Source organism: Anopheles maculipalpis, chromosome 2RL, assembly GCF_943734695.1.
Source record: "Anopheles maculipalpis chromosome 2RL, idAnoMacuDA_375_x, whole genome shotgun sequence".
Lineage (NCBI taxonomy): Eukaryota > Metazoa > Arthropoda > Insecta > Diptera > Culicidae > Anopheles > Anopheles maculipalpis.
In genome coordinates, this window is record NC_064871.1 from 91,022,464 (window position 1) to 91,045,364 (window position 22,901).

Below are 22,901 nucleotides of genomic sequence, written 5' to 3' on the forward strand. Positions count from 1 at the left end.
GTGTTATAGTCTCATGAGTCTCATCCAGTCGTTTCCAGTCGCTAAAGGCGTCTGATGGGTAACTGTTTGATTGGTTTCATTTAGTTCACATAGTCATCATCACCGTCAAGATCCTCGCTGGATTCCGTCGATGTTAACGTCCAACGGTTGTCACCACTGCCACTCTCCGGATGTTCTCCCAGGGTCTGATTGTATGTGCCGCGCAAATTAACATTACTGCTATTACCAACATTACCTTGGTAGAGACGGCCACCGCCAACATTACCAACGCCGCTGTGGTAGGACTGAGATCTCAAAACGGAGCTAAAATACAAATGAAAAAAGGAGGAAATGAGTAAATGGGTCGAGGTTAGATTATATAAAACACAATTACACAACTGCACAAAGTTCAACCTTCTTGTTGAGGCAGTAAATTAACCCTCAAATCATTTTTGTCTAGCAGTTTATCAAAAGCAATTTATTTGGCTCTACAACACCGAAAAATCTTTTCCTTCCACTGGCCTTCCTTGCCTTCATTTTCCCCACTGGGTAGACGACCCGAATGGGATTCTATATCCGGTCCTGCCTCATGAATACCGGCCTCATGAACTCCATCCATCCCTGCTCTCTAACTTCCTCGGGACCGATATTTGCCACCACTATCAGTCAACAAAACAAACAAAATTTAATTGATTTTTTTACATAACAACAAGGTTACCGTATGTTATCTTAACGGACACGGTCAAGGAAAAAATATGTGAGACGACCCGTAAAAGTAGCGATAAGAATCAGAGCATTTCATCGGTGGACATCTAATAATTTATTACACTACTGCTGCAAAGGCTATTGTACCAGCAAGGCAGAGATAACGATTGATAAAAATCAAGTATCAGGGAGTATCAACCGAGGGGTTCTTATTGAAATTTTATATTTACAAAATAAGGCTCATTTGTGCGTTAGTTTCCAGATTCAGATGTTTAGAACAGATAGTTTTGTTTTTCTTTTATTCTAGCAGAAAATCAAAACACACAGTGTGTTGGGAAAAAGCTTACATTGCTTGCATTGCGTAGTGCGAGTGAAAGAAGGGTAAGGAAATTTAATGAAAAGGGGTTGAAAGATTCCATTTCTACCAGACATATTGAGACAGGAATAAACATATTTACAATACTAATCTTATACAATTTCAAATCGATACACCAAAGTAGCGTAGATACACAGATAGGAAATGGTCGGATATAGAGAAGAACAGTGACAGTGTGTGTGTGGTGAGAGAAAGCAAAAAGCGTAGCAAACCTTTCATTCGATTTACTTTGCCGTTCCGAATGTAGCTGTGTTTGCTGCTGCTGCTGGGCGGCAGCGAGACGCCTTGATTCTTCCTGCTGTTTCTTCTTTCCCTCGAGCGCAGCTTTCATCGGATCGTAACTCGCACGCCTTCGCCACATTTCGAGCTCTTGTTTCTTTGCAACTGTTACAGCTGTAAGTGGGAAAATTATTTTAACTCATAAGCGTACAAATATCAATCTAACTGTCTTGTTACTTACGATCCTTCTTGGTGACACCACTGGCTACGGTGCCACTACCGCTAGACTTACTGGCTGCACTGCTGGCCGACTTGATGCTCCGGGCACTCATCCTCGTTGGATCCGTTCGACTCATCGCCGACGAAACGGACGCACTACTCGGACTTTTCCTGACGCCCTCCTGTCGCAAGAGATAGCTCTTGGATTCATCTTTCTTCAGGAAGTTGGCTGCATTGGAGGATTTGTATTTGGAAATGTCCAAATACTTGGGTTGCACCTTTCCACCGCTTCCCACAGCTGAGGATGATGTAGAATTTATAGACTGCGTGGACTGCTGTTGTCCTTTACCACCCATTAGCATCTCCCGTCCAGTGGAAGATTTTCGCAAGTTCAGATCCTGTTTCATACGATTTAAACTGGAATCACGAGGCATTGAAGCACGATCCCTGCCAAGTCCTCTCATCTGAACCGCCCGTCGGGGTAGTTCAGGCGTATTGGGACATGCTGCAGCACCGCCAGTTTGTTTCAAACTTCCCGCTGGTCCAGCACCTCCGACAGCTGCACCACCTCCACCACCACCACCTGCCAGTTTCTTGTTCTGTTCCATACGCATTAGGAACGTTTTGTTGTAGCGTGTGTTAGTAAGCGGTTCCTTCTCCAAACGTGCACCATTAACATCGAGATCTTCATCATCCAGATCATCCACTGGATCATCCTCATCCGTCAACGAGTTCGAAGAGTAATCATCTTGCTGTCTCCGATCCCTCATTTGTAACCCATCATCATCCCCATCGTTTATGTACAGCATCAACTCATCAGGATAGTTCGGATCCATCACTAGCTGATGGCGATGGTGTGGTGGCTGCACCGTATGATGATGATATTGCTGCGGTTGTACACTGTTATCCAACGCACCTGCGGCCATTTTCTTAAAGCTAGTGCTACTGGCCGACTTTTGTATCCTCGAGCCGCCACTCACCGTTCGCCCATTAACGCCGGTAAGGCCTCCCGTTTTCGTGGACATTGTCGGTGTGGCCGGTTTCATCACATTCGCTTTAACCGAGAATGAGCTTGATCTTTTAATGGGCGATGTAAGATGTTGCTGCTGCTGCTGTTGCGGTTGTGTTTTTTGAACACGATTAACGACGACATTTTTCTGATTTGCCGCCATCACTTGCTTGGCACCTGTGGAAGTTGGCAAATGCTGCTGAACGACACCCGATCTTTTACGAGGCTCTAGTGACATCGCTCTTGGTCGAGGCATTACACTATCAGCTATTAACCCGCCCGTCTTCCTGATGTTCACATCCATCTCCTCATCGTCATCGTCATCAATGTCCTCCTCAAATTCTTCCTCATCATAGTCCCTACAGTCGTCAGCATCCTCCAAATCATCAACATCGGCATCCACATCAAGCGGTTCACTACGTTCTCCATAGTATCCGACACCGACCGATTGATCAAACTGTAGGAAACACTTAACGGACTTTGGTGGCAACGAAGACATTACACCTTCGTACGAGTTATGCCGCATGTGATGACGTTTGGAGAAATCCAACTTCGGGCTTGTCGTGTTGGTGTTCAAGCTACGCGTCATATGTCCACCCCCAGCGCCTCCAGAAGCTCCATTTGGCAGATAGGAAGTCGGAGACGAGAGCGGATCGGCACCACCATCCAACGAATGGTTCCTTTTATGTCCTACACCCCCACCGATGTTCTGATGCAGCTGATGATGTTGCAAATTGTTGCGCTGCTGAAGATGCTGCGGTGAGTATAAGGGCGAATTGATATCTCCATAGTTGTTACTACTGGGCCCTGGTGAGTGGATAGGTGAATGTAGCGAATTCATCGGTGATACTTTTGGTGATATCTTGCGCGATGCTGGACTAAGCGGACTGGAAGAATGATGCGAAGAGCTGTTGCGCAGCGAATTGCGCCTTTGCAGGTTTTGCAATGTCGAAATAGCGGCAGCCGTTTTCTGCAGATACATCTCCGTCTCATTGCCGGAAAGATCCTAAAATTGAGATGAAAAAAGCAGATACATATATACATCGTTAGAACTTTTGCACAGTATGTTCGATCGAAGTGGAAAGCATTCAATCATAACACGAGCAGTTCCCGTGCTCAAGGTTAGCTTGGAAACTAACTTAAAATACACAAACACGTGCGACTGTGTTCAACCACACATGTCAGTAGTGGTTTAAAGAGAAAGAAAGTTCTATAAATAACTCTACACTACCAAAAAACTACCGAGCCAGCCAGTCAACCCATCAGCTGGTGGCCTAGACATACTGACAATATTATTGGCTGGTGGATGATCACACTACTGCCTTTCCCATGCCTGGTAATGCACTACGTCGCTCTCGCTGACACAGAAACCATCAGCATAGCGGCAACATTAGCTAGTAAGAGTAAACAAACAAGCAAACCGGCCATACATGACACTATTCCGACGGTGTTGCTTCATCACACGCTTAGGCATTCTCAATCACGGTGGGATCCAAATTGAAATCTGCTCATTTACCATTCACCTAACTGCTGCAGTCATCTACATCGCCCTTCTCTCGACTCCCCTTCCAATGATTTGCATAAAAGTGCTAACGAAACGGGTGGCATCAAATATCTCTCTCACAGCATGGAAATCCTGTTTGCTGCCAAATAAATGCCAAAAACATCACACTACCGATCCGTACCGGTTTTGTTTCACCTTCTCTCATCTTCATTTTATGGAGCAGGGACAGAGGTGGTACTTGCAGCAGGGCGTAAGCCATGTGGAATTCATAGAGATGCCGACATGAGTAGAAACTCGTCCCATTTAGGAAATTCAATCTCTAATGGGCAACGTTGTTTCGGTGAAAGGTTGAACGCAACTATCGAAATTCAGGATTCTAGTAAAGTTCTTGAATTTTTACACTGTCAAATTACTTTAAGGTTGAGAAGAACACCGTTGGCAGTTGAGGGCAATTAAAATCACTAACCTTCATCCAAAATATCAATTCAAATCGCAGCTGTAAAGTTAGAAAGGGAAGCGTGTCCTCCAAATTTTTGACTCAAATAAATCTGCCTCTTATATTTAGAACTTCTGAAGGTTTTTGCCTTCACAAATCTCATTTATCTGACCGGGGAAGCGACGATCGTTCCGAATAAATATGAAATATTTAGAAACGGAATCCAACGATTTGTCTCTACTGTTACGTAGCCTTTCGACGTTGCTCGACAGCATCGAAATGAAACATCCTCGTATGGAGCATACAACCCCGAAAAGGTGAGTAAACAGATTCCTACAAAAATCCCAATCGTTTACTGCAATAATTTATTCTTCTGAAAGCCTTCTGAACACGACACCCTTCCATGAAGCGATTTAAAACTCCATTTATGGAGGTTTAGCATTCACAGAGTTCATTCCACAGCGACCACAATATGTGATAGGCGTTATTGAATTTACATGCACTTTCCATTATCACCTTATAACTACTACGCCCTTCCGTCAGCCACAGCCGACAGCCGAATGTCATGCATGCAAGTCCAGCATGTAACAACAGCCTTCGAGTTTGTCATCATTAATGAGAGAACATCCCAGTATTTCAAGCACTAAAAGCACTCATACGTCATCTTTAAGGCCGCGTTCGGCGTGTCCTTGGCATTTTGAATGGTATGAAGCAACGCCACTATCGTGAATTTCTCTCCTTTTGGTATCCCTCTCGTTGGTGTCCCGTAGTGTCCCCACGGACGGTAGGTCCGTCGCACCCCGATCATTTACTTCGACCTTCGCGAGAAATGAAGTGTCATTGATGCTATCGTGTCCCTTCAAAACGATGGTTTCAAGTTTATAAGCAAATAAGGACTGTCGGCAATTTTGTTTTAACAAAACCTTCAACAGAAACCAAAATTTCTAATGCTTTACCTTATTCAATTTGCATTGCGGAGTTATCGCATACAAAGCTACCCCCCCACATACGGTTACTTCTTTTTAATGTTCCAATGACACGCATCGTTATGGTTTCATTGTGCAAATTTAACATTTACCACGCGAACCACCAGTACGAAATGCAAATTCAAGCTCCCCGTATAGCTGTGGAATGCAATTTTACGCTTTTGGGATGCCACAATATCCGCCTCGATGAAACAAGGTAAACGTAAACGGTAGCAGAGCAAATTCGTAGCCAAAAAGTACGAGCTCATTAGTGTCTCATTTATCAGCAAATAGTTTTACGAAAGTGGATCCCGAACTGTTCGGATATATACGGCAATTAAGCACGCTAAATCTGTCGGAGTAATCCTATTGAAGGTTTTTTTTTTGTGGCATGCGCTTCCTTACTGTTACTTCCGGATTTCGTTGCATTCATCTCACACGTAAAAACGGTTCGAGCAAAGTAGCATCCTCGAACCCCAACAGCTCCAACGAAATACAACAAATAAAACATTGAATTTCCTCTTCTTTTGTGGCCTGATCTTCACACAGATCATCAACGAAAGGAATGAACTTTTTTTAACATAAATCAAAACCCTCCACAAGACCGACGGTTCCTTGACATTCAGTGCACAGCTCGCCAAGGCAATTCCCACATCGCAGTTCCGGAATCGGGTGCTAATCGTTTAATTGGACACACCATTAACAATCCATTCATACATTTTTGCATTGCGGGCGAGAATTAGGCACAACAGATTGTGGTTTTGTTTTAATTAGCATCTCATTCGGATGCTGCTTAACACATCGGGACCGTCTTTTATCTCGTGCTTATACTAATTTTTACATAATCAACATGTTTCTCTTTTTGACTTTTTTAGAGTTCCATTATTTGCTGCTGATACGAGTCGATGCGAAAATAACTATTTTTTAAAGCATTCTATTATGTTATCTAAAGTATACACACAAAAACTCATTAGTATAACAATATTTTTAATAGTTTCCTGTGATAAGTCCAGCGCAAAATAATGCAAACAAAAAGTAAGACAACAAGAAAAAGTAAATTACAAGTTCCTCGAGTTAAAACTATTCAACTTCAACGAATTAATAAACATGTCTATCACACCAACTGTCCCAGGAAAGTGAACGTTAAAGAATAATTATACACTGCAGCAAAACCAAACTGGGCTAAATTGTGTATCATTTGCGTTGCGCAAACTCAAACCGCACACGGTTGGTCATCGAATAATCAAGTTATTATGATCGATGGGATGCGTTGCAGCATTGGCCAGAATTGAATCAGCTGGTGCGGAAAATTATAGCATCATCGGAAAAGTCTGTCCAAAGCGTTGAAATCATTCAATTGCTATATGCGGTAATGAATATTGTTTGATAAATGTCATTGTATGAGGAAAACCACAACAACTGGGTAGCAAAAAAAAATAGACAAATTCTATGGTGTACACACTGCCTTCTAATCTTTGACTGGATGGAACTAACTAGCCATAAATAACATTGAAACATCACGTCCACCTAAAGCAGTAAAATTACACATGAATAAAAATCTTGTTTAAATGCGATACGTCGCGTGCAGTTGGAACGGTGATAAGGGACCACAAATGAGAGATAAGAAAATCATCCGAATGAAACAATGTAAAGGCGTATTCAAGTGAAGACCCTTTGCACTAGAGATCCAATCAACCATTCCGCTTCCTATGAAATATTGCCTGTTTTATATTTGGATCTCCACTCCACGATATGTCGTCGATGTTTGACTATGTTTGAAAATTTGAAATGACTATCAATTATATACCTGAACGAAGCTGTTGAAAATTGTGAAACACACTCAAACAAACCCTGCGATGGAGTTAAGCATCATGCAAAAATATGACGCCAGATTACTCCCGTCAGTTTGCCCAGGAATCGTTGGTATTATTTTTGTAACACTCTTTTAAACTCCATAATTTAAATACTTAAATTAAATAAATTTGAGAATGATTTTTAACAATAAAGCAATGCAAGTAACGAATTCTTGAGTTTAATTCTTTTGTAAAAAAAAACATGGAAAAAAATGTACGCAAAAAACACAAACAGACATCTTCAAGGTCCGCAAATTGATAGTCAGGTTTCGATAACGCATCGCCATCTAGCCATAAACAGCATTGGTTCATTCCGCTGTGACTCATGCCACGGGGCACGGTTTCAAAACAAACGTCTGTGTCACACTCAATAAGGAATCTTTTCCTTTCAATTCCATTCATACGACGCTAGACAACGACAGTACAATCCGTCGAACGATCGGCTCACAAAGCGGCGAGTCCAGCTCGCTTCGGTCATTAAAGAAGCACACACTCACAGCATAAATCAATGCCATGTAGCAACACCCACGTTGCCCATTGTGTACGGCAGCAATGTTCTCTCGAGTTCATTTTGAGCCACTTTTAATGGTGGAACTACTGACTCCTTTGGCAGTAATCTTATGCAAAATAACTGTCAAGCTCTATGAACTACGACAGTTTAGCCAGCAGGCGACATCGTTTTAAGCACCATCGAAGCTGTCTCGCCTGGAGTGTCGTAAATGTTAAGATTTGCAATCCTCCAATAGATCCGTATCATCCAGCTGAACAAAACAGAGCATTACGATCTTTCCAGTAGGTGTGAATATCCAGTAGGTGTTTGAAAGTTGTAGTACTATCACTAACGACATTTTAAAAAGAGAGATTTATATGATCTTGTTTTCAAACGCTCAACAAACATTGAAAGATAATAGTGTCCAAAGACCGAAATGAAGCTGTTAAACAAGTGAAAGCCCGTTCGATAATGTAACCTTGTAAAACGCAAAAAAATATTAAATAACTGCTGATCGGACACCGCAAAGCCCCGATTCCCGTGTGGCACTCCCATTAGACGCATGTGGGTGGTTTGTGCAGCTATTCGATTACATCAATCATAAAAAAGTAAACTCACTTTCACTGATTTGCTTCTGGTCGGTGGCATGGTTCGGAACAAATCCGAACGACGATATGCTCTCACTGACGGCTACAGTACTGCCGACTTGAAATGCCTTTTTCTTTTCCTTCATCGCATCATCCATCACGATCCAACTCTATCCAATTTCAGGCCCGCATCGGATCTTCCCCGTCGTGGCAACTTGTTGAATAATTCAAGCGTAGCTGTTGCTTTTTATCACTTGATGCATCAAAAATTAAAACATCAAATCGGCGATCCGGCGGACGTAAGACAACCGGCATCCGGAGGACGCCTTGGTATAAGCGCACACCCACCAGCCGGGTGTGTGCTCTCGGCGTCGCCGTGCACAATTAATCCGATGCGCATGCAACCATGAAGCACCCGTTACGACAATATATGGAACATACCGTAGTCGATTAAGGAGGCACACACAATAGCGTTCCAGGTTTTGGTTTGTTATCACGATAAAATTCAATTTCAGTCTGATCTAATCCAACCACGATAATTGTTCACCGTTTTGATCTATTTTCTGTAGAATATGTATGCTTTTAGAACAATAAACGTTGAATCTTTGGACGAATGCCGACGAAAAGAAGACTGTTGTAGATTTAAAATTATATTTCTGCGCGATTTTGTGAAAGGTGGCAGGCACCTTTTCCATGGCTGTTTATAAAACCAAACATCGAAATTATTTTCTTCCCTTTCCAGAACTTAATCAATCAAACAGTTAATCTTCCGTCTAGGTCAAAGTTCTTTCCTTAGAGGACACTGATGAGGGTACTTGGAAGGTACTTTAAGACCTGAGCATGGGATTATAAAAAGCCATAACCTTTTTGATCACCATACTCTGTACCGTTTTGGTTCAACAAATGTCTGACCCCTGGGCTCCACTGCAAGGTACACAAATAAGTCATCGGTCCCTCAGAAAATGGTGTAGAAGCTTAAGCGTCTATACGCGTTGATCAAGAAATACTCGACGAATTCCTAATTACACTTTCATATCACAGAGCTGAATAGCAGGAAGAAGACTTTGCACGTAGTTACTCGTTAATATTTTGATTGCTGTTCTTGAGACAACACCAACTATAATTTTCTACATGTATATTGTTGCAAAATATTGCCTGTGGTCGTTCTCATCCATGTAGGCACCCGATCTCCGACAGGTCTCCCTTTACCTGATCCAGCCAACGAACTCGCTGTGCTCCCCGATGCCTCGTGCTGAACTGGGGGTCGCTGACGAATACCTTCTTGGCGGGGTGTGAGTCCGGCATACTCATAACGTGCCATCGTATCCTGCCGGTCTTGGTCAGCATGCTCGAACGCACCGCCAAAGATGGTGCAGAGGATGCGTCGCTCAATCACGCCAAGAGCGTTTGCATCCACTCGGATGGTCGAAGACTCGTCGTCATATAGGAGGACCACCGGACGAAACAGCTTCTGTTTATCCAGAGGTATTTGTATGAAATTTCTGACTTTCTTAATCGAGTTCGGTCTCTCAAAAGAATCAGTTCAGATTGTCAAAGAGAAGAAGAAATTGTCTGTTTTTTTTTTTGTATAATCCTACCCACAGTAGAAACTAAATCAATCATTACTATCCGAAGCTCTGCAAAGGTGAACATTATATCATTCTTACTAAGACAACATTGCTAAAGCTATTGCTGCAACATGCAAAGAAAACATCAACCGACCAACCTACACTAGCAAGCGGAAACTATTTCGGGCAGTCAGACCAACGTATCCGCCACGGTTTTCTTGTCCACCAATAAAAGAACAGTCTGCACACACTCGGCGATTGATCGTGATCTTGATTTTCACGATCACGGACCGTATCGTCGCGATGAAGCCGCACGACGCTACGCTACTTGCGCTATTTATAGGTGTGGGGAAAATAATTTAACACCGCTGGAATCGGATCGGATACTGCGAAAACGACTGTTAGCAACGGGAAATTGCTAAACGGAAACCGCTAAAGGAGGGGAAATTGCACAAATTTCCAGTGGAAGTTTCTACACACATGTTTGCCGAATTTTTACATTCAACTGAAAGCATAAAACGGTGGTGGAAAAAATATATTTATGAATTTAAATTAATAGCTATAGGAGGCCACAGAGCCATTCTGACATCATTGCCAGTGAGTCGCGATCGCAATAAATTCAATTTCATCACTTAATCCAGCAAAACATCTTGCGATCGTAAATGTCAACACTGTTGACAAGCTTCTTAGTGCGTGCACTGGTTGCGGTTGAATGCCACCGGAATTTTCTGCACAAAAACAGAAACATTCGCACACATATGACGAGTATCAACTCTTTCCTTTTCCCCTGCTCTTGGCGTACACACCGAAGGAAAATGCACCGTTAAGCATCCAAGTTTCTCCGATTCATCTACAGTACTGGACAAAATAAGTGCAACTCAAATATAGCGCTCATAAAAAGGTTCAGCGAATTATATTTTTTTGTATTCGAAAACGAGACACTTACTGCGGTTGACGGTTCAGGAGTCTAAATCTAATAACAGCAATCAGCTGTTAAATTAACAGCTCAAAGCGAGTGTTTTATGCACAAGAACCATTTTGTGATGGTCAAAAAAACTGCAACTACTAGCTTCTCTGAACCATTATCTCTACCAGCATCGTTTAAGAACATCGTTTTACGTTGGAAAAAGATTCGTGTGCTGAAAAAAGATTTTATTTTTGTATTATTGTAACATTACAAGCTAAATACACGTTGGTAATTATTGAGAAAGGTCCGCACTGACGCTTAGAAAGTAAATAATCGATAAATAAAACCACGGTCCACCACGCCAAGAGAGGACAGTATGATCGTACGAAGCATGAAAAAGGATACTTTCAAAACTTCGTTCAAGGTGCGAATGGATAGGCAGTTATCTGTTTCGGACCGGACAATCATACGACGTGCCGTTGAAGCCGGATCGTTCTCTCGACGTCCTGCGAAGAAACCTGGCCGCCCCAATCTCCGGATCTGAACCCTGTAGAGAACCTGTCGGAGATCGTGAATCATCAAACAGATCGTGAAGGTGTTCGACGCAAGGATCAGTTGTTTACACAAATAAAAAAAAGGGCGTGAGCATCAATTCCACAAAATTTCATTTATCACACCTGATCGAGTCCATGCATCGTAGATACGTGACTTGTTTTGTCCAGGAGAAAAACGTTGATTTATTTTTTCATGAATGTTATTTTATAATGAATTTTTTGCTATAATAAACAAGAAAAGTGCTGCTTCAATCAACTAAAAACCATCTTCCTCACAATCGATTTATTATGAACCTTCAATGTAGGGTTTGGCACTTGTTTTGTCCAATACTGTACGTACGAATGCGTCGATTAACATGCACGTGGAATACCCCAACTGGTCAGATGATTTTCGAATCCAGTTCCAGCAAGTTAATTCCTTCTTAATAGCCAACATAATCAAAGTAAATATATTTGCTGGGAGTTCTTGCGAGAAACTTAAAACTCAACCCCTACTTTCGATGACCCCATTGCTTTCGGTTGTTTGTAATGCATTAAAATTTCTTCTTCATGTGCATCCACTGCCATACACCCCCATTGTAAGCATAAATTCTACCATCCACCCACACAATATTCACACTCATTAAAACGAGCACAAGTAAACCGCAACAAACGGTAAATCGCGCCGGCAAAACCCCACCAACATCAGCCGGAAAGAAAATACGACCACCATCGCGTTATGTCTTGGTGCACCCTCGCTCGTTTTCTTTCCTGTGCGGGTCCGTACATTTGCTTGACATACATCTTCCATAATGTCTTCGCGGTTCGTAAGAGTTTCAGCCGCTCGTTATTCACAGATTCACAGCAAAACAAAAACCAAATACAACAACAGGTTGCGGTATAAGTTCCGTAAAGAAAGACAGATTTCCGTGTGTTTGTTCGCATGGAAAAACTTAACGCTTAACCATGCCAAAATTCAAACCAAGCTGAAGGCAGATGACGAAGGTGAAATAATTACGACGAGATGTCGCGAGTTCAACAGCCGGGGAGTAGAAGCAGAAAGCACAACAAAAAAAAAAAAAAACATTAGAGCTATCGCAATGAATAATGCATTTGTATGTGCTTTTTCCCCTAAGGTGGGTTTAGCTTTCCTTTTGTAAAACAAAAAAAAAATCCATCCTGATTGCATCGGCATCAAAATGCCTACTAAACACAAACGATTAATTTGCAAAAAGCTGCACCCATTGGGGAGTGTAGATTTGTAACCAGATAAGCATTATTATTTTTACTAAACATCAGACGAAGTTGTTAACATTTTTCGTTAAGTAAATAAAGAAAGTGGAACCCGGCTAACGAGCATGATTTATTAAGAGAAGCAATGTTATCATTGAAATGGAAGGGAAAAAAGAGAAAAGCCTATTTTCCAATGACTTTTGTAAGATACATTTATTCTTCTTTCAAAAAACCTGCCTTCACTATCCTAATTAGCGCCGAAGCTCTCCCAAAGCAAACGAAATCGAAACACCTGACATCCAATTACATCCATCAAAAGTTCTACTACTTTTTGGTGCTTCAAATAGACCACACCTATCTCCGGTGGTATTTCACGATTATTGGACTGGAATGTGAAGCAACCCAGAGCTGCTCCCATAAAAAGAAATCAATGAGGCAAGGGCAACAGCACCACCAGAGCAACAATTCCGAAAACTGGGTTTCGTAGCATGAGTTCCAACGAAAGCCTCGCCCTGTCACATTTCCTATTGCTTCAGAAACTAAACGAGAGTTGTTGTGTGTCTGCTAGAGGCTAAAACCTGTGGCATTTGGTGTGACAAGTAATACTCACGCGCTTGTAAAGTTGAAGGCCTTTTTCCGGAAGTGAAACAGGTTATAATGCACAACGAAATAGCTTGTAATGTTGTAAATCGAACATTGGTTGATAGGATGATAATGAAATAACGTATCGGAAGTAAGACCGATGCAAAGCCACAACTTGCGACTTGAAAAACAAGCTTAGAAATATCGCACACACAAAAACTAGATGTGGCTTTCCCAGAGGTATTTGTGAAGCGTCTCTCTCCTCAACAACGAAGCAGACCGAGAATCCCTAAAGTTCCAGTTGCATTTTATTTACATTTTACTAATAAATTCTACATTGTCACAGTGCAGTGGGTATTCAAAATCGGACAATTCATTCGATGCATTTATTGCTTTCTTAGAATTATAAAACGTCATCAAAATTGTGCTGTGGGCTTTTTCTACTTCCCTTCTACACGGTGATGTGAAAAAAGAATCCGAAAATGCTCTTTTCTACCATTCTAAATGATGAGGTGCAAATGAGAAAAGCCACATCGAGCTGGGCATTCAAAGTCAGACACTTTGATTTACTTGGATTTTTAGTATGATATGAACAAATTAAGCGAAGATCAAGCTACAACTTTCAGTAGTGACTTAGTGATAGATATGCCGAAGCAAACAAAAATATTTATGTTAGAAAAACTGTAATTTCTAACATGGAAAAGGGTAAACGTGTTAGAGAAATCAGTGAAAAATCAAATCAAAATTAGCAAATTTACAGTCCAAGATATAATAAAAGGATACAAAAACGTAGGTAGAATTGCTAATAAAACACCTACCAAGGAATCAATTCATCTTTTACCAATCTATCGCCTTGAAATTCTCCTTCCATACAAAAACATCCACAGCACACCACAGAGAAGATGTTCCACTAATTACAAGAACACACACACAAACACACACACACAAAAGAAGAACATGTAACCAAAAAAAATGTTCCACTTTCCACCCAGTGGTCGAGGAAAAATTACTTTCCACTTCACTTCCTATTTCAATTAGTTTCCTTTATTTCTTTCTTTCTTTGTATTCAATTTACAGAAAGAGAAACTACACTGCCACACAACTGCCGCGTTGCAACTTGCTAAAGGATGAAACCCCCTTGGTGCGGCGACGAAGGAAAACCCACAAACAAACAACACTCAAGAAAACAAACATGAGACGACGAAATCGAAACTGAAAATCGATCGAACAGCTGGAAACGATCCGGGATGGGATTAACTTTTAGCGGGAGGTGAGGGTCTTCATCAGATGAGGGTGAGAAAAGGAATGAAAAACTCGGGTTTGACTGTGGCCGGAAAATAGAATTCCGATCGTTGGAACCACCAATCACTGCTCTGCTGCTTGAAGTGTATATATTTAACTTTGGGAAGAAAAAAAACCCGTGCAGATATATTTTGCCGATTTATGGTAGCAAAAAATAGAGAAATATTTCCCTAACTATCCAGTTATTTCTCCGAATTTAGTTGCTCTTTAAATGGTAATGAGGAAACCCGAGTTTGATGACGAGGTATATGAGGTACATCATTCGAAGGGCGACCCGGTGGTATAGGCGACAGCGGCGCCGGTCTTCAAACGGCAGGACCGGGGTTCAACTACCATCCGGACCGTCCGGCATGGGCAGTTGGGTGGATGATGAGTAATCTAAAACCATTTTGACTCCCCTGCATATGTGGACTGTGGTAAACCGAAATCGCAACGGAGTGATAGCGTTGATAGATTGCCATGAAAGACAAATATAAATAAATGACAAGCAGGGGTAGCCCGGTGGAGATGATGACAGTGGCACCGGTGTTCACATGACAGGGTCAAATCCCATTCGGACCTTTCCGTCGTAATAAGGAGTGAAGCCTAGAAGATCATTGAGCCAAAAGGAAGAAATAATTGTCTAACGACGACGCAGGAGCTAGAAACGGATATCTACGATATCTGGAGCAGGCAGACCTTATAAGCAGATAAGTGAGCCTTAACTTGTTTAACGACTGATATGCTGTCACTGGCAGTTCAGACATAGTAACTCTAAATTGCAGAAAAATAGCAGAAGATGGCGCTTCAGCTAAGCGTAATTTCCCAGGACTACCACAGGACCGATCTTCAAATCATTCAAACGAAAATTAGAAAATCGCATGTAGAAACAAATAAACAATGCATTAAACAATTAAAAAGACATTAAGAGCAAAAATATTGTTTTGTTCAGCATACCAACGGAAGTATCAACTGAAAGAGCGTGGATAGCATACGTCTCTTCATGTTTCTATTCCTACCGCACATGCTATCGCTAGCAAGCTGGTTAGAAAATCCATACATCTACCCGTGACCCAGGAATGTGTGTTTACTTTGCTCAGTGTGGGTGCCCTCTGCAGCAGCAATAACGCAAACACACTAGTGAGTATGTTGTCTAGTGCCACCACCATTATTAGACTGCCAAAAAAACCGATCATTACGAGCGTACCAAAGTGTGTGAAAACAAAATCACACAGCATAAGAAGGGCAGACACAACAGGTACTGTAAACAGATACTTCTCCCGCTTCACGTGGTCTTTCGCGCGTCCAACACACGAAAGAAAGATACAAAGCAACATAACACGCTCGAAACCGCGGTTCAAGCAGAGTCAAGCGCGATGAACTATTCACTAATTGTTGTATTAAAAACTTGGGGGGAAGCATCGCTCCAGTGCAAAATCCGGATGGAGAAAGTTCAACATCATCAGCACCACACGACGGGGTGCCGCTTCGCCGTCGTCGTCGTCGAAGAAATTGGATTGAATTTTGTGTACACAGTTTTGCTTTTGCTTTCTTGCGGATTATTGGATGAATATTTGGTGCTTCTTCTGCAAAATCGTTTTACTCGCCTCGAGAGAGCTTTTCATTAGATGCTGCTCATATTTGGAACTTCCATCGTTCGCCACATGGGCTGACGTTTGCTATTTATTGATTTACACAAACAGCAGCGCACGCCACTTTATGAAGCGAAGAAAACATGCTTAAATTAAGCAAAATTCATCATCGGACACAGGTTGGAACATTTGTTAGACAACTACCGTCCATCCTGCAGCAGGGTGAAGCGAAGAAGGGCCTCTCGGCACTGTTTGCATATTTAAAAAACAAGCGCAAATACCAAGACGAGCGTCACGCCGTTCGGCGATCACGAGAGTCGAGATGGTTTGGCAGGATAAACATATGTTTTCTTGTATTAATTTCCATCTGTGAAGGCGTTGGAAAGTTATTGAAATGTTTAAACCATGCTTACTGAATGCATTATTTGCTGAGAGTTTATGGTGGGCTTGGTAAAGCGAGAAAGAATTGTTTTCTTCGAGCACCCAAAACGTTCCTATAAGTGGTTAGTTTGCAATGGAAAATATATCTCCAAATATAGACGATTTCTCCATTTCCCACGATCAGTGAATTGGAATGGAACGCTGGCGGTGTACTCAGTGGCATGCGCGCCTATAATTTATTTGATCAACAAAAAAAACTTACGCATTATTTAGCCACCACGAGAGAACCGATGGAACCTATTTCCCTCGTTTTTTTTTTTATTGTTGTAGACGATCTACGCCTAAAGGTGTTGTGCAACTCTAATCCATTTTCTGGTACGATTAAAGGTATACGCTATGTGTGAAGCATAATTATGTATGCGCCAGTTATAAGAATAACTGAGGAGAAATGGTTAACCGAAAATGGAACGGCCATCTCCAACGATCAGAACGAATTGGACCTGCTTTAACGGGCATTTTCCAGCGCTAGTACTAAGCTTTATGGCTTAATTTATGGATACAGTCGAATGTTTCAAGCCCATTTCTTCTGTGCAACCATCCTGAGCTCATCCACTTGGTTGAGACATTTTTTAAATATTGTCCCAACATCTGCATTGATTCGTCGCATTTCAAACTACCCAAAACATATAATAACAAATTGGCAATGAAAAACTCAACATTCCACAATCAACCAACAACACAAACAAACAAAACCGGAAACAAAATCCACACTGTCCGCAAAAATGTGTCATTCTGGTGTCGGACCTTGCGAGGGAGAAACCTCTAAACGTTTGGCTTCGGGCCGTAATTGGCCATCGGTCGGTCGATTCGAAAAATTCATCACCTTGAACGTCATGCCGTCGACCGCACTCCGTCATCATGCCGCAAGACAGTGCGGTCAATATTAACAACATCAAAGCAGTCTTAAAGCATGGGTGCCTCCGAAAGCATAAACACGATTTCTAAATGACGTTTCTAGTAAACGGATGACGTAAAACAGCTGATTCTTGATGCGCCGAAATTCTGGCCCTGTCGATCAACAGTTGGACCGGGAAACAGCAGAAGCTTTTCAAGCAAAGAAAGGAAAGTTCTGCTCGCGATGTGGCTCCAAAAACTGGGTACATCAAAAAGTAACATCCAACGTGCCAAGGCAAGATTGAATTTAAAAACGTATAAAACAAAACAAAAGAAACCGAAATGGAGTACAAAGCAGGCCGCATGCGTTAAATATCGGGCTCGGAAGCTGTACAACAAGCTGCTGTTTCGCCAATCCTCATGCATCGTGATGGATGATGAGTCGTACGTAAATTTTACGACTACAAAACACTTCCAATACTACACCGTGCCTGAAAGCCAGGGATGTCGAAGAAGCCGACAAATCTATATTTCTCGAAAAAATCGGAAAAAGGCGATGGTGTGGCAAACCATTTGCGAATGCGGGATGATATCCGAAACGTTTATGACAACGGAGACGATGAGGACCGAGTACCTACATCCCATGATACGAATATACTCTGTTCACTATGCCAAAGACACGATCGCATGGTATGAACAACATGAGGTACGATACGTGCCGAGGGAAATTTATTATTTTGAGGCGCTAATCAGCTGCGGAGAACATCGACAGTTTTCAAACAGAAAAAAGTGTCGAAAATCGTTCGGGACAGGTCTGGGTTGAGCCTGATGGGAGGCGTCAGATCGAAAGTGCGATCATTAGCATGCGATTGAATTTTATTTATTTGTTTTAAGTATGATGGCTTGCGCCATATTGTCAATACGATAGAATTTTTATTATTTTTTTTTTTGGGAAAAAGGCCAGAACACACCGTAAACACTGTTTAGCAAATAAACATTTAGTGTCTGGAGCAGGTTTTACTTTTTGTCTATTTAATCGTGCTTATACTTACGGGGACACCCTTTATCTCGAATTAAACAATAGCTCATTCCATAGTATTTTTTTACAACAATTGCAGAATCATAATGACAACCTAGAGAATAATGTTTACCCTTTATAGATAACCTCATTTCATCTGCAACCATGATTGAAGTGATGTTTGCAATAGCAACAACCGATAAGCAACGAAACCTTTGTATCATGTTTCAAGCCACAAAATCAGACCTAGGATCAGTTGACTTATTAAGAGCATTAAAGAATTTGCATTCTCTAAATGACATCTTAAGACGCATTTAAAAAAAAATGATCAAAAATTATCATAACCCTTAGAGTTAAGCACCATTGTTGTAAACAAGCGGTGTTTACACCGACCGCTGCTGTCATTGTCGGAATTTAATTCGTATTTACGAAGTTGTCGGAAGAAAGCTTCGCGGTCGGGATAACTGAGTTCCGCGGTGAGTGAAGGACCAGGACGAGAAATAGGTTGATAAAAGGGCTGAACAACGCGTGAGCGGCATTAGTACCGCTAGAAAACCAGAAAATAAATCAAACTAATTTTTTGGTTCGCTCCACTAAAATAGCGTTCCTAACTAATTATAAACTTTTTTTTAACTGTGTTTTCTACAACCATGTTTCCAAGATTGAGAGGCAAATAGTCGTTCTCGTAGTTCTCGTAGCTTATTGATTTCCTAACACGTAAGGGGTTCTGATATCAGACCACATTTGGTGCATTTTTGAACTTACAAACCGCAGATCCGAGATTGTACTTATCTTTCAAATGATCAAACAAACCAAAAGAAAAATCCTGCTCATCTTCCAATACAACAAAGCTTAAGGGAAAACGATGTCTCATCTCTCGCACCTTGACTGTTAATTCCGTACGCCGAAGGTGACTTCATGATATTCGAGTCAGCCCAGTATGACTCACACAACCAGTACCAATACCGTGCCTTTGCTATCTTCTCAAGTTGGGCATGAAATCTATTCGAAACCGTAAAAGTAGACATACACACACCCGAACCAGGATATTGTGTTTCGCCGTTACCCCGAACGTTGCGCGTTTGCGGTTCCCTACAACGTGCGCGATTTGCACCCACCCGTCAGACTGCCGCCGAAATGGGGCCAACAAAATTATGACTTCATTTTCACCTGCCCATGAAAATGAGGCGTTCAAAGTGTGTACGTTAACCAGGTCTTGGACTATGGATTCATTTTTGGGGAACTGCATGCCATGCAATCCAAAGAAGGAACTCGCCGTAATAGTTTGGTCCAAGAAAGTCGACTTACCGAATTGCTTCCCTGTAGACTTCGATTTCGGCTTACACTGCGCGCCCGTCCTATCGAACCAATCGGTGACGGTATCTTGCTGGGACTCATCGGAGGCTTTGCAGCGGCTGCCGAGGGCGTTACCGGTGATGGATGTTGATTGTGACCGTACCGTCGCATAGAACCTCGCGATCCGGTACGCGCAAACTCGTTCATGGCATACGGGAGCGGTTCCCGGAACTGGTGCTCCTCGTCCGGTGATGTCGTCGTAAGCTGCTGATGCGGATTGCGGAACATCAGTGGATCACTACCACTGCCCGGTTGGTGATTGTTCCGCGCACCGATCAACGCTCGATAGTGCTGCCGGTGGTCTAGATTGTCGCCAAACTCTTCATACTTTTTCGCCTCATAATAATCGCTTTTGGTAATATCGATGTCGAAATCGTATCCAAACTGATTGCTTCTGCTACTACGACGATTGGCGGCATCAGCGTCAGACTCGGCGCCGTAACTCCGCGTCATCGATCCCGCAACGTTGCTGGCGTTGCTATAGGCTGTTGTTGCTGGTGGAGGTTCGTGTGGATGCACCTTGGGGCTTGTGGATTTGGAGTATTCACGTGCGTTTTTAGCCCACTCCTGGATCCAATCCTTCTTGGTCGCAACGGATGTTAATGCTGCAACGTCCGAGGGCGTTTTCCGACGGACAGGACTAACATCTCCCTTCTTCACCTGCCGATGATGTCCTCCACCACCTTGATGGGCCTTCTCAGAGTCGGTGTAGCAGTTCAGTATCTTAAGCTCTTCTTCCGGTGCTTCCACCTTTAGCAGCATTTCGTCCACTCCATCCGCCGTACAGCTAGTGGCGTGGATGTTTAATTTCGCAACGCCCTGCACATACTCTGAGCTGTCGATGTGCGATTTGGTCAAACTATTGCGTCGCCGCTGACCTACCGGCACCACCGAATTTCCCTCCAGCAGTGTCGGCTTCACGCTCAAGATACCGCTCGTCGTAACGGAGGTAAACGTACCCTGGTCCGGTGAGTCTAGTTCCGGTGCAATCATCCCACACTGCTGCTGCTGCTGTTGCTTCCCAGACGAAGGTCGACTCGATCCCGTACTGCCACCGCTACTCTTTTGCGTGATATTTTTCATCCGTGATTTGAGCTTCTCGATGTAGGATTGTTTGCTTTTCGTGCGTTCTTGAGCAGTTCCTCCGCCCGCAACACCCTTACCGCCACTGGCGGCCGGTGATGGTTCGTGGAAATAGGACACCTCCAGTATGTTGTGCTTTCGGTTCTCTGTCGCTTGTGGCGCTGGTGATGTTTCTTCGTGCATTGCCGTTCGTCCATTTCTACGATCTCCAGCACCCGCAGTCGTACCCGTTCGCTCCAGATCGATCACTTCCAGCTCTTCCCGAAAGTCTGTTGGACGTACGGCTGCCGCCGGCACCAACGGCACAGGATCAATTACCTCCGGTGGCAAGGCGACGTGCGATGGACCAATCCGATCGATATTCATCCGTTCCTTCTGCTCCTCGGTGTAGTTTGCACCATCGATCGTGTACGTACCCGCCTCACTAACCTCATCATCATCCTCCCCGTCGTCGCCCTTCGTTTTGCGGAAGTTTTCCAACGGCGCCTCCAGACACGGGATGCCACCGGACGAGTCAAGACTTTCGGCATTAAATTCCGAGCTGGAGTAAGAATAGTCTTTCCGTTCGAGATTGCCCACCTGTTGTTGCTGCTGCTGTTGCTCGAGCGCTAGTGCAAGCGTTGCCGATTTTGGTGCAAAACGACCCGAATTAGCGGTGGATCTCGTAACGACCTGTTTTGGTGCTGCTTCTTGCGTTCTGCCACTTGCCGTTCCCATCTCGCTCATGCTCGTTCGAGGACTCCAGCTGTGCCGCTTCGTTGCCGACTGATCACGCCCAACGGATCGTTGATTTTTCTCCCTCAACTTCACGGCAACCGGCCGTCCCGTAGAGTCATCGATCATGACCATCTGCTGGGAAGCTTGTTGGTGGTCAGCGGGTTCGTACACTAGCTGCTTATTGCGTCGTGGCAAATTTACACTTGCCGGTGCCCGGGATGATCCGCCGCCTTGCTGCTCTCGCGCCGATCCGGACGGTGAGGATGTACTCGAGCTGGACTCCAACTTTGACAGCGAAACACCCCGCTTGTGCCGGGCCTGAAACCGTTCCAGCATCTTTTCGTGACGCTGCGAATCGACCGGTTTCTTCCCATCGCCAAAATCAATCGTAAAGGCAAACGCGTTCCGGACCGAATCTACCAGTGCCGTATCGTTACTGTCGGCTTCTGATGGCTTTGTTTTTGTCGTCGGTTCTTCACTAACGCTTCGGCCGGGTTTAAACATTTCCTGCATCGAAAGACTCTTGGCAACGGAATCGTGTGCCGTTCCGGGTGCTGCACCTACCCGCCCTGCCCCACCCGGTAGTCCCCCAAATGCATCGGCACCACCTTCCGGTGAGCTATCACTTTTCTTCGAGTTCTCTGGCGTACAATCACTTTTCTCCTGCTGATGTTCCGGATCATTCGGGCTGGAGGGTGTGTCCGGGACGATCGGTTTGATTATACTGGATGGACTCGGTGTCATACTGCTCCCATCGACAGACCCATCGACCGATGGGGTGGGTTGAAAATTTTGCCCACCAATATTGCACTGCATTTCCCCAAAAGGATCCATAGAGCTTTAGGCTATGGGGAAGTACAAAAGCACCGAAATTTTCAAAACACACTGCACTGCTAATTTTCTTCGCTTGCTTTGATTGTAGACGGTGTCTTCCTCGTGTCTTGAACCTATCGTTTGACAGATTAGAACATTCAACTTTTTGTTTGCCACTTGTTCTGTCGACCGTCGTCTGGTGCTGCTAGCCAGCTGATGTCATGTTTTCGCTTTAATCGCTTGCTCGCGCACGCTCCTCCCGACAGCATTCCATCGCTGTAGCCGTCCTCTGCGTCACCGACGATAGCACTCTGTAGGGCAGATTTCACGAATGGGGATGGGCGGAGGACCTACACGTTCTCTATCTCTCTAGACACACCTGCGTCTGCTAGCCGGAGATGACACACGGGCAGAAACCTTTGTTCGGGCGGCAGGGCAATTACCATCACAGCCCGGTGGTTCCGGCTATCCCAATAGCACAGTTGTTGCACCCCGAAACACACACATATATGCGCGCGCATACACACGTACACGCAACGAAACACACTAACAGGAAGTACAATTTCGAGGTTATTTTGCTGCTTCTGCTGGTGGTACTGCC

The 22,901-nt window shown here is 43.5% G+C and overlaps 5 protein-coding genes across 6 annotated transcripts in view; 3 read left to right on the forward strand and 2 right to left on the reverse strand.

The window, feature by feature from the left end:
* LOC126568321 (phosphotriesterase-related protein) overlaps positions 1–4,898 on the forward strand; it is a 293,797-nt gene extending 288,899 nt beyond the window's left edge. Inside the window, exon 4 of the mRNA XM_050224779.1 lies at positions 4,881–4,898. Coding sequence (XP_050080736.1) covers positions 4,881–4,886 — 6 coding nt within the window. The 3' untranslated portion in view covers positions 4,887–4,898. The remainder of the gene's footprint in view (positions 1–4,880) is intronic.
* The window catches only part of LOC126568629 (protein anon-73B1), a 793,767-nt gene that overhangs the window by 451,770 nt on the left and 319,096 nt on the right, over positions 1–22,901 (reverse strand). The gene's annotated exons all lie outside the window — the stretch shown is intronic.
* The window catches only part of LOC126568418 (uncharacterized), a 366,923-nt gene that overhangs the window by 6,832 nt on the left and 337,190 nt on the right, over positions 1–22,901 (forward strand). The gene's annotated exons all lie outside the window — the stretch shown is intronic.
* LOC126567839 (probable serine/threonine-protein kinase yakA) overlaps positions 1–22,901 on the forward strand; it is an 84,338-nt gene that overhangs the window by 6,139 nt on the left and 55,298 nt on the right. The window lies entirely within an intron of this gene.
* On the reverse strand, positions 80–22,321 carry LOC126567747 (uncharacterized). Its single transcript, XM_050224024.1, has 4 exons — positions 19,640–22,321; positions 1,521–3,513; positions 1,273–1,453; positions 80–303 (listed from the first exon to the last, which is right to left on the reverse strand). The coding sequence occupies exons 1-4, from the start codon at positions 22,319–22,321 to the stop codon at positions 81–83; spliced, it is 5,079 nt and encodes a 1,692-aa protein (XP_050079981.1). The 3' UTR covers position 80.

What these genes read in the sequence shown, in the direction of transcription:
- LOC126567747 (XM_050224024.1), bottom strand. Translation starts at nt 22,321, where the DNA reads ATGGATCCTTTTGGGGAAATGCAGTGCAATATTGGTGGGCAAAATTTT. An exon ending in GTCTACAGGGAAGCAATTCG is followed by an intron (nt 3,514 to 19,639) that starts GTAAGTCGACTT and finishes TCTCAATTTTAG; the next exon opens with GATCTTTCCGGCAATGAGAC. An exon ending in CAAAGTAAATCGAATGAAAG is followed by an intron (nt 304 to 1,272) that starts GTTTGCTACGCT and finishes TTTGTATTTTAG; the next exon opens with CTCCGTTTTGAGATCTCAGT.